General features: G+C 36.8%; 1 protein-coding gene across 1 annotated transcript in view; it reads right to left on the bottom strand.

Moving 5' to 3' along the window:
• The window catches only part of LOC140147303 (calcium/calmodulin-dependent protein kinase type 1-like), a 169,088-nt gene extending 160,940 nt beyond the window's left edge, over window positions 1–8,148 (bottom strand). Inside the window, 1 exon segment of the mRNA XM_072169081.1 lies at window positions 7,777–8,148. Coding sequence (XP_072025182.1) covers window positions 7,777–7,874 — 98 coding nt within the window. The 5' untranslated portion in view covers window positions 7,875–8,148.
• Window positions 8,149–12,333: the final 4,185 nt, after the last annotated feature.

The raw sequence follows: 12,333 nt of genomic DNA, 5'->3' as shown, positions 1-12,333 counted from the left end.
TCAGATAGTTCAATAAATATCTTTATCTTTTTTCCTTGCAAAGCATATAACATATTGAAACCAAAAGCTCACATGTCAGACATTCACCTGGTCCAGGGAGGTCAAAGGCAACAAATTAGAAATTGGGATAAAGGGGATAATATGGAGTAAAGAACAAGAAAATGGACTTCAAACAATTTTAGAACTTTAGAACCAAGTATGATAGACCTTTGGTGTTTTCAGTATACAATAGCCTAATATTAGTAGGTAATAATTATTGTAACTTAATTTTCATAAATGGTGCCTTTGGCCTCCATGGACCTGATTGTGTCACATATGTGACATGATCAGGGACACGCGATTTGCGCGGAACTTTTTTTCCGCGCAATCCCGCGCAATTTGCTATTTTTTTCCCTATGGGCAGGGATACATGCTTTGCACTAAAAATCAGTTCCGCGCAATCTCCGCGCAATTTGCTATTTTTTTCCGCGCAAATCGCCTGTCCCTGGACATGATCAATGTCGACCCTGGTCGAAAATGAGTTTTACATATTATTCTAAAGAGGACATTTAGAGCTTTCAGAAACTAAAAACCCTGTCTTGATACGATTTTTCTTTGCGAAGTTACATCAATTGATCAGTCGCTAAAAACAATAAAAAACAAAAGAATTTCAACACTTTCTTTGCCAATTTCTCAAAATCAATATTAGTGACATCCGACTCATTTCCCTTGATCGTGTCACATATAGCCTTCATAATGTTGACCCTAGGTCAGATAAAGTAGATATCACCAGCAACTTAGCAAACATAAATAAAATTTTTTTTTTTAAATAGGTCACTTCATCATGTGCCCGAAATGTTGTCTGCATCCTACTAAATTTTCTATTGGGGAAGTTTTTCTAAGAACCATACCTGGGGCATACGTGAAGGATTTGAAGAAACAAAAACTGCCATACATGCACAATGTAGTCCTGTACGGTACCATCATGCTGCTGTTACAACTGGTCCTGTTAAAAGGTCAGTATAGTTTATAGGCCTATACTGAAGCTTTTTTTTCTACCCAATTTTACCTGAAAATATAGGGTTTAATGTGGCTATAGACCTTTTATGGGCCAAAATATGATCAAAATGTGACTGTAAACTAAATGTACCGACTTATCCTCATTTTACCAGCATTATCCTCATTTTGTGTACTCAGTATTAATCAATAAAGTAAACAAAAATTGACTGAAATAACATTATTTCCTATGTTTCCTAGTTAATTTTCCTCCCTAGTTTCGCTTTCTAAAAGCATACATGTATACAGCCATGCCTGGCACAGATTATTTGTTTGTTTGTTTAAACAGTCGCTCCGTGTGGAGACAAGTTTACATAGCCCAGATTCAATGTTCAGTACCAAAGCAAACTAATTTAATTGTTGTTGTACATCCTAGTCATTTAGTCCGGCCCTTATGCAGCACATCATACATGTACATGTTGACAACAAGATTGATATAATTATTCCATTCCACATTTTGTCCTGTATGTTATCCAATGACTGAGGAAACCATTACGTGATGATTTTATCTTGAGTGAATTTATTAAGTAGAGTATCCATTTCACAAATTCTTTCCTGAAGAAAAAAATATAACATAATAACAGTATCCATATCATACAATATTATTCATTCATGATCAACATCTAATTTACCCAATTCATTATCTAATTTAGTTTTCATGTACCTAGAGATGTACAGTCCTGAGGTTATTAGATATGTTCCTGTTTCATATTGTTTGTTTAAAGCCCCCCCCCCCCCATATTCTAGTCTATAGTCTTTGAACACACTAAACAATGCCACCATACAATGATGTGACTACATGTGACTGTCAGTGCCTCATCAACAAGATTTGATATTTTTCTCTCTCCATCCACTCTCCATTCTTCCTCATGAAATAAATCAGATTTCACATTTTCATCTAAATCTCCCTCATCACACTACATGGTCAATATTCTCATGTTCACCTTTTCACTGATGACGACGGTATTTTGAGCAAGGGAGCCAAATGTCACCTTATGCAATTTTTTAACAGTAAGCTCCGAGAGTAAGCTTAAGTTACCAACATTTCATGCCATCAGATAGCGGTACAGTAGTAGCATATGGAACAACTTCATGTGATTTCAAAGATGTCTTATATTTAGTATCAGGATGTCTCTATACATTAACACAGTTGGCTATGTAATCCAGGTACGTTGTAGGTACCTATTTCGATATTTCGATGGTTCATAGCTACTGTGCATGATATAAAAACAAGGTGATGAGCTGTGTCTCTTTCATAACTCACCACCATCTTGCTCCAGGTCTTAATCAAATTGTAAGGCGCTATCATAACACGTTGGGATTTATACAGTACTATCCGTGGTATTTACATAGGTCTTAAAGCATCCCAAGTTGATAGAGAATAAAAATTCAAAAAATAAATGTGTGGAAGACTTCCACCAACTTGACAAGAATATTGCTATAAAGCTATTAAAATGTGTGTTATGTTTGCATAGATTATTCTGCATCAGTGGCTCAAAATACCTTCAGAATTTAATTTAACTGTAACCAGTATTGCAAAGTATAAAGATTTAGATTATAATATTCTATCTGTAACTATTTCAGATGCAGTGATGTTACCTTTTTTCATTCTAGTTATTTATTTACTAATTACCACTTCTTTTGAAACCCATTATTGATCAGTCTTTACTCGATGCCCAAATAACTTCCAGCGTAGATGTGCTATGTTATTATTGTTACATCCCCATGGCCAGGATCTGTGGTTACATGAGACTACAACTTTGACACCATAGCAAATTGCAAGACCAAGATATTTTCACTAATTAATGTCTTATTCATTTTAAACTACATGTATCTTGTGTGATAGATTCAAAATTTTGACTTGCATTTCATTATTTTTAAGAGTGCCCTGTCACTCCCCCCCAAAAGTGACTGACTTGGGCACCCGGGACAAAATATGGTGCATCATAAGTAATATTGAAGATTTATATTGCACAATGTGAACGGTGTTACCAGGAGGTGTCACCAACAGAATCTGTGAATATTGAATCCATAATAACTATTTTCACACTGCACATATTATATAATTACTAGTTACAAACATGTTCCTTGATGGTACATGGACACTACGCACAGCTCACAGTAAACATACATTACATAACCAATGCATCTATGTCAATAGAATAAATGTAATGGCAATAGACAATAACATATGACTCCTTGCATTTATTGAATTGGAATAATATACAATGTAGTTTCATTTCAACTTCAAGGAATGAGTGACACACAATCATGCATAGATTATATTCATTTGGATTTATTTATATGCCAATATTATAAGGCTCATCAAACATGGACCGGTACAAATCAATATGAAATTGACTTGGGGGTCAATTATGAGTGGCCATATCACATGGGGTCAATTATATCTGTGAATGGCCAAATCACAAATAAATATATGGGCGACTGAGTACTAGATATGTTGCAACCATTGCCGGTCCCGACTACTTTATAGGGCTTTCATTTACCATAGATACACTTGCAATATAATTTTTACACATAAGTAAGGTTTATTGGGTTTTATTCCAATTGAAATCCATACACCTCCCTATGGAAGACATACATGTATGACCATCTTCTACACAGGGAGTCTTAAAGGTACAACTGAAATAGCCTAATTCTTTCTTGTACATAGTGTAAACAAAACAAATCGTTGGTTCAGAACCAGAAAGCCATAACTCACTATGACCAGCTCTCACAATGAGCATAGCCTTCAAAAATCAATATTTCCTCCACGTTGTCTTTTGTTTTTTATTGAATTTTGTCATGATTAATGGACTGTATCTTCTATAATGCCCTGGCGACTTTATGCTCATCAGGTGATGAAGTTATTCTGGCTGTATTTGGAAATGAGAAGAGATGCAATACAGGAATAACTAAAAAAAACCTGCACCATATCATTTCCCCTAACCCTTTCCATAAACCCTGCTAACCCTAAAACAAAGTGGCATAGGCACGTTGGGGCAAAGGGAACAAACTGTGACTTTCAAGCTAGCAAACATTAGATGAAAATGGTCAAACAAATATTGTAAAAAAGGCTTAAATATAAAAAATATCAGGATTCCTGGTGCCACCGGCCAGCACCTACATGTATAGGGGGCAGGACGACCGGCCATATTTCAATATCATGTTTATTTTGTAAAATTACCAACTGGTGCTATTTGTACTTTCAATTCCAGTACTCAATAGCAAGGTGTAGGCCTAGTTGAAATTTTGTATTGAGTATGGTGAAGCATGAAATGATCGCCTGCATGAAATTTTTTAGCAAATTTCACGAGTGCAGTCGATTCACATATTTTCATGCACATTTATAAGCAAATTCACGAAAATTTCATCGCAAAAACATGGGGTCTCTCCAAAATGCAAAATGTCAATGCCTCGAAAATATCATGCTTTACAGAATCCAATCTGATCTAATGATGTAAACACAATTTATATGTCAACATCTTTTTATCAGCAATTGATAATCAAATACTTCCAACAGTTTGAATAAGCAACACGCTTACTGGACTGTCATTCTGCCATTATTCTGCCGGGTGTTGATGTTTTATTAATGAAAATATAATTTAATTAGAATGTATAATATTGGACTGTGCATAATGGCTATTCCTTTTATTAACAATTATCATTTATTCTTCCACTATTTTTCTGTATATCATAATAATTTATATCATATCTGGTTTATAACCATAGAATAATTGGCTAATGAGCGCATTAAGCCTGGATAATTACTGCTGGGTCAAGGTAAGAAAGCCAAAGATTGACCAGTACATCATGACGTAGAGACGGATCTGAATCAATAATAATACAGCTTTGCATAAATAATACAGGGAACTAAAAATACCGGGGAAAATACACTTAGTTATACTATAGGCCTACATAGGGATGTCTAGTAAAACTAAGACATAAGACCTTAGGACCCCTTTTACCATGAATGAATTGTTAGCACTTGGAAAATTTAAGACCTAAGACCTGGAAAACTAAGACTCGGAAAACTGACCCAGAAACTAAGACTCAGGAAAACCTAGAAAATCATATTTCATAATGTCTTGTTACTTTTATACTGTATTCAAATGCTTATTTGGCTTCATAATCATTTACATTCACTCACCCCAAAGGTGCTGTACATGTATACAATTTGACCTTTGAGTATGTCTTTTGTTTTAAGTTTTTGAATCTTGGAAAATTTGTATTATAAATATCATCCAAATAAATGCCGGGTAGTGAACATAAATGAACTGCATTTCTTGATCAAGTGACTGCTTCAGAAGGATGCTGCATGGGATTGTGTTAAAGCACCTTTGTGGTATTCTGTGTATTTTTAAGTCAGTAATTTTTTTTTTCTTGCCACAAAAGCATTACTTGAGCTCAGTTGATTGAGGTATCACAAATGATCATATATTTTTGCCTAAACCTGATAGGTCACTATTGATTAATTTCTTGATGGATTCAATAAACAAGTCATGGCTACTACTTTTACTTGCTTAAAATGCAAAACCGTATCAAGATTGCCATGGTTAGTGGTGATAGACTAGACATGCCTAATTTGTCAACTATAATGTGTCTGATATGGTAAATTCATCATCATCATCATCACCCTCATCAACTTCATCCCACTCATCATCATGCCCACTCTGGAACAAAGCAAGGAATTCATCAAAGCCATTTCATCTACAAGCACCCTGGATAGCCAGCCCCACTGACCTGAAAATGTGCTCCAATCAATTATTGTAATAAAGCTACTGTTTTCCAATAAACAAAAGCCTGGGGATTTCTTTACTAAGAGACTCATATTGATTAATTATGGTGATTTCTTTAACCAAAGTATTCTACTTTGCTTTAACCAACAAACTCCCTGAAATTTCTGAAGACTTAATTTTCTTTCTGCATTCAATTTTTAAATTACAATGTAAATACAAATATGAAGGTGTTCATCAATTTGAAGACAAGGTGACATATTTTTTAATTTTTCCTAATTAATTAGTTTTTGCACATAAAGGTGGCAATTGATTTGCCCATAACAATACCCACTCTCTTGACTAGATTTCTTGCAGAACAAAATGATGCCTTTAGAAAGAACTTGTACTTGGACCTAAATATAGGTGTTGTGCAACAATTATTAGCCCCTGGAAGGGGGAGGGTAAAATTTCGTAATGACATTCCCCCCTCTTCTAAGCCTGCCAATAATATAATTACCGTACTTCCCAGGCATGAGAATGGGTTTTTTTAAAACTGCCTGAAAGAGCATGTGAATTCGGCCTTAAAAGGCAAACAGGCTGTAAATAAAAATAAAAATGTGTCAATTTGGACAACAAAACTGCCTGAATTCAGGCAAAAGCCTGAAAATTCTCATGCCTGCTCCCCCACCTGCACTTTACAAATATTTGGGAGCCAATTTGCAAACCTTGAGCAGTCTAAATAATATTTAATCTGAGCGTATCATAGCAAGCAATATATATATATTTTTAACATTTCTGTACTGTTTTTAAAGCATTTTATTTACAAGGTGTCCTGTAAATGTGTGCTAAAATGCTTCCCCCCCCCCTTGATATATGTTTCAATAAGCCACAATTCATTCCCTTTTAAAGAAAATTCTTATTTACCTATACAATACTGTCTATATAGTCCTTTATAATTTGGTTTAGTTTCTTACTACAAAGCATCCCAGGGTACTCAAATAATTAATTTGTATGCAAGTGCTCTCCAGATTTCAAAAACTAAAAATTATCCAAGTATTTCTCAGAAAAAAGTGCTTAGGCTTACCCTCGACAGTGGCGGAGGGGCAAATGCCACCCAGTCAGAATTATTGCCCCCCCCCCCTGTTGCCCCCCAGAAAAAAACCCAAAATTACGAAAATGACCACTTTTTGCGGTCATTTTGGGCAAAATTAGTTGATTTTGCCCCCTCCTGAAATTCACTTTGCCCCCTAATGCCCCCCCCCCGAAAAAATTTCCTGGCACCTCCACTGACCCTCGAGCTCAAATTTGAAGCTAATTTTACTGTATTGAAGAAAAATTGAACCAACGGGATGGGAACTTCAAACGAGGGTTTCCAGAACATCTGATGGGAGTCTCCAGAACGGAAACTAAGAGCACAGACCCTAGAGCTTGAAAAAGGTTTTGAGGCAGCACTTATTCAGAGTGTATGAAGGTATGGAGTAGCCCCTCCCCCACGCTCATGGGCGTCCCCACGGAAAGGGGGTCGTGTCATCCCACCTTTTATCAAATGACCCATTTTTTGTTCTTTTCAGCCACTTTTTGACAATTCAGGCCGATTGTCCCCCCCCCCTCCCCTCATATTTCAAGCCGGATTAGCACTACATGTATGCTGAGCTGAGTCCTCCATCAACATGATCAACATACTGCAAGATTATTTATGTCTCAATTTGAATGGTTATGATAATGGAATAGGCCTATGCCTATATTGCCTATAGGCCTATATAGAAAGATGGCAGTGTTGATGCATACTGCGTACTTCTCAAAGATAATTAGGCTTAGGCTTATTTCTTTTTGAGTATATTAAATACCCGGTATGGCATGGATACCGGTACATTCATGCCCAAATTCCATTCATTGCCCATCAACGCTGGCCTTGAGGTGTGACACAAGAACAAGTGAAGATTGCTGATGTGAAACTAATTAGCTAATATTATATTGATTGACCAATAAACACGAATTGGTTACAATTATTAATGGCACTCACGTTCCCAAGACCTCTTTGAGTTGGTAATGCTTGGTAATCTTTTCTCGAAAAAATTTCTCATCTCCCTCTCCTCTATCTTTCCCTGTGAATAGAGGCATTGCTGCTGCTGCAAAAAAAATCCACTCGCGTACAAGAATATCCTTAAATAAAATCCTTATGTGAGCAAGCAACCAGTCAATAATAACAAGGTTGTGTTGGCCGTCTCCTGCCCGAGATATCTATCCAACGTGCCGATTTGCCGGTGCAAATGATGCTTGATGAAATTGTTGTGTGTCTGTTTTGGATTTACATCCAGCGTTCTCGTCGTAATACACCTGTCATTGGAGATGGCATAGGGGAACGCCGATGTTGTCACTTGCAATCAATCAAGTGCAATACGTAGACGATAACATTACATCATGGGGAATGCAGCTAATTTCATTTACAAAAATAAAGTGCTGTTATACGCTATCATGTGCTTCCCACAAGTAAATCTCTGATTGCGTGATATGTTTGTTATAAAAATCTAGTTTTTTTCACGAACTGATGCTCTGATTGGTACATGTAAATTGTGGATATATTATTTTTCCCCTCTGTAAAATAGACAAGCGGATTTCCTAGCGGCTATGACGTCAGAGCTGACTGGAGAGGTTTACTGAATGAAGAGAGGGCGCTAAGACGATTTCAACTCCTATCAGACAGACTCCTATCACCTGTGCTATCAGGCCCTGCTCCTGCTCAGGCTGCTCCTGCTCTTTACCAAGCCTGCTCCTTAGATCCTGAACTCCTTCAGAAAAATTGAACTAGGCCCCTACTTATCAATTTTTTATTTCGTTTTTCAACAACATCTCCATGATCAATGGCCACTGGGCAGACTGATATTTTGTTAAAGATCTCCTTTATATTTTTATTTGTTGTTATATGCTCTTTAAAACAATCTACCTGCATAAACTAAATTCGCTGTTTCCATAATTTTTGAAGAAAAAAAAGTGAGAAAGTTTCTTTTAAAATAACTATTATTTTTGTGTCTTTATTCTGGCTTTTCTCTTTCCATCCAGCTCAACTCTTGCAGCCAGAAAGTTTTGTGGTTCTTGAGATATCTGTTAAAATCTCATGGGATATATCATGGTCATTAATGGTACTCATTTTATTATCTCAACTAATGAGATGTTAACATTGTGTTTACACCATTTAGTTTTTACCATAGAATCATCAAAATTAATAGCTCTTTCATTACTAATCACAATTGAACGTTTTTAATTGTATTTGAAGCATCAACAATATTGAAATTGAACAAACCGGAATCATAAAAAAATTACAACCAGTTTATTTTATTAAAGCCATAATGTACGAACTTATATAGGCCTAATAGGAAATTGGTTAATTTTTTTTCCAACCTGGTTTTTCGACATATCCAGTGATACGAAAATAATACCTCCAAAATAATATCGCTACGACGTTAAATTGAGAACTTGATTCCGGCTATAAAAATGTAGGAATCGATTTGTGGTTAATCATAAAAACATGCGAGTTTTATCGTTTTGGGGTGTTTTTTTGGGTTTTTTTTTTGGTTTTTTGGCTATAGGCATATAAGAAAGTAAATCATTTCATGTAATCTAAATAGTTTGAAGTCAATATCGCTCAAGTGCAAATTGCAAAGCTTATATAGCCAGGATTTTAGTGTCCCCCTTCGTCAATTTTATGTCCAATCTTTAGTTATTTTAAGGACATTGTACTCGTTGTCGTCCTCATTTTATCACTGCCATTTTTTCTGTGGGGTTCCGGCCCCTGCTCAAGAGACCCCAAGGGATAAACTTATACAATTAGCCCATTTTTAGCGCTTATCTTGATTCCGGCTATAAAATTGTATATAGGCCAGAAATCGCTGTTTTATCGTGATTTTTTTGATTTGTTTTGTTTTTATTTTGGCTATATCAGAAATTGAATCACTTCATGTAATCCAAATATAAAGTTTGTAGTCAATATTACTTTTCGCTCAAGTACAAAGCGTATAGCCAGGATTTTAGTGTCCCCATCAATTTTGAGTCCAATCTTTAGTCATTTTAAGGACATTGTACTCGTTGTCGTCCTCATTTTATCCCTGATTTTTTTTTCTGTGGGGTCCCGGCCCCTGTTCAAGAGACCCCAAGGGATAAACAATTAGCCCATTTTTAGCGCTTAGTGTTCTATTATAATGCATCCATGAAAAAAATGTGCAGGGAGCAGGAGGGGTTGGTGTGCGAAGTTGGTATGATGAGTGTGATCTTTGCATCGAATGAGATTATTTAATTTCAGATCAACATTTTAGGCTATTTTATTTAATCATTGTTTTACACTGAATGCATTTCTTATCACGATGGTGTTAATTTCAATAGATGATACAAAAGAAAACAAAATAAGCAAGAGGAAAGAAAAACCGAAAGAGGAAGAAAACCTCAACCGTTACCGTTGACAAACCGTTGCTATCTACTGAAGATGATCGTCATAGATGGCGCTCGACCATGTGCATTGAACTACCAGGCATATGAACTATGGCAAGCCAAACAGCGTCAGATATCCCTGCAGCAGAATTAAACACGCGTTTCAATTATTCCTTTTAGTGTTTGTCATCGTACCGTGAACTATACAGGGGCGTCAATCCGTCTTGAAAAGTTTGAGTGGAACGAGGGAACACAGATTTGTTTAAAAGTGGGCTTTGGGACGACGGAGAGGGGTGCTGAGTTGAGGGGGAGGGGTTTCCTCAAGGATTTTCAAAATGAATCCCCGAATTGACGCCATTTGGTACACATTTTATAGTAGCACCGACCAACCTCAAAACATGTCAGTCTGATTCGAGGCAGGTCAGGTAGTGTCTGGGGGTGTGCCCTCCCCCCGGATTGGGAAGAAGTATAAAAACAACAAGCGGTTTCTTTTTCGTTGTGCGGATAAGATTCTCAACTTCTTTGATAACAGTAACCGTACAGCCTTTTGTACAGCTTCGTTAAGCTGGTCAGAAAAAATTGGATGAACACTCCCCGCTCTCCCCTAAACTGTATATACTCTTAACACAAGCTAAACAGTGGTGTTTAGCTTGTGTTGAGATTATATACAGGTTGATGTTTGATATCTAAACATATATAATATAAATACAAGTTAAACATGGTGTTTAGGATCAACCTCCCCCCCCCCCACTACTGCCGCTTATAAGTTTTTCATAGAAATTTCTAACAACATGCAACACGGCGCGACGACACCCTGATATTCGTTGGGGGGGGAGCATGGGGAGAGACAGTGAGAAAGTGGATTTTGGGGATGATTTCTGAAAGTGTGCCTACAATTTGGCGATTTGTGCCCCAAATTGTCAAAATTTATGTTGATGATTGGGGTAGGGGAACTATCGGTAGGTCAATATCGAAAATGACTATTGTAAGAGTGTCAACATTACACTGAACACATTGATAACGAGTGAGCCGGGATTCTAATATCTGGTGTATTTTGTTGTGTAATCCACCATGTCTTATTTAATTGCGATCTACAAGTATAAATTGTGGCCTGGTAGGCCGGATATAGACGAATCCAACGAGCCAAGTCATGGTCAGGATTTGGTCGGCCATGACAGGTCCCCGCATGCACCAAACTGGTGTAGTGACTGCCCAATTGGGTGGATTAAAGCCGCTTAAAATTCGATGTTAGATTCTTTTGTGTTGTACACTGTCATTATTCTTTTGTCTACGTGTAACACAGGTGATAGAATGCAGTTTAAAATACCCTCCAAGGCCGCATCATTTCACATTTTAGGTGAGATGGAGCCGACGGGGACCCAACTTTGGCAGCCATTGAGGAGTATAGGAATGCGTGAAATTGGGTTCGTCTATAACCATATTTATACCCTATCGGTCATAAACCTAACTGTCTCTACGTACGTCATTAGTATACAATAATTATGGCTATCTGTTGGCAGGGCATAATTTAAAAATAACTAAGTGCCATAATTCCTAAGGCAAAAAAGAAGTTTCTTTATAATTGGCCGCGCACGTCACGAAATTTGATGGTTTTGTTTTTTAAGAATTGTAGCGCATTTGGTTATTTGTGTGCAAATGCCAGTAAAATGGTTATTTGCTTGAGAAAAAAAGACTGACTAAGGAAAAGTATTGCGAAACGTAACAAAAAGAAATTACACAAAAATATGATGCTATCTACCCCTGATAGTACAGTTATATGACATTGTATGATGATAATAATGTTATCTACCCCTGATAGCACAGTTGTATATGGTATTTTACAGTTGTATGATGTTATCAACCCCTGATAGCACAGTTGTATGGCATTGTATGATGATATCTACCACTGATAGCACAGTTGTATGGCATTGTATGATGATTGATATCTACCCCTGGGCCCTGATAGCACAGTTGTATGGCATTGTATGATGCTATCTACCCCTGATAGCACAGTATGTTTGGCATTGTATGATGCTATCTACCCCTGATAGCACAGTATGTTTGTCATTGTATGACGATTGATATCTACCCCTGATAGCACAGTTGTATGGCATTTGTATGATGCTATATACCCCTGATAGCACAGTATGTTTGGCAT

This window comes from Amphiura filiformis, chromosome 3 (genome assembly GCF_039555335.1).
Source record: "Amphiura filiformis chromosome 3, Afil_fr2py, whole genome shotgun sequence".
Lineage (NCBI taxonomy): Eukaryota > Metazoa > Echinodermata > Ophiuroidea > Amphilepidida > Amphiuridae > Amphiura > Amphiura filiformis.
Note: the sequence above shows the minus strand (reverse complement) of the source record. Positions and strands in the feature narration are given on the sequence as shown.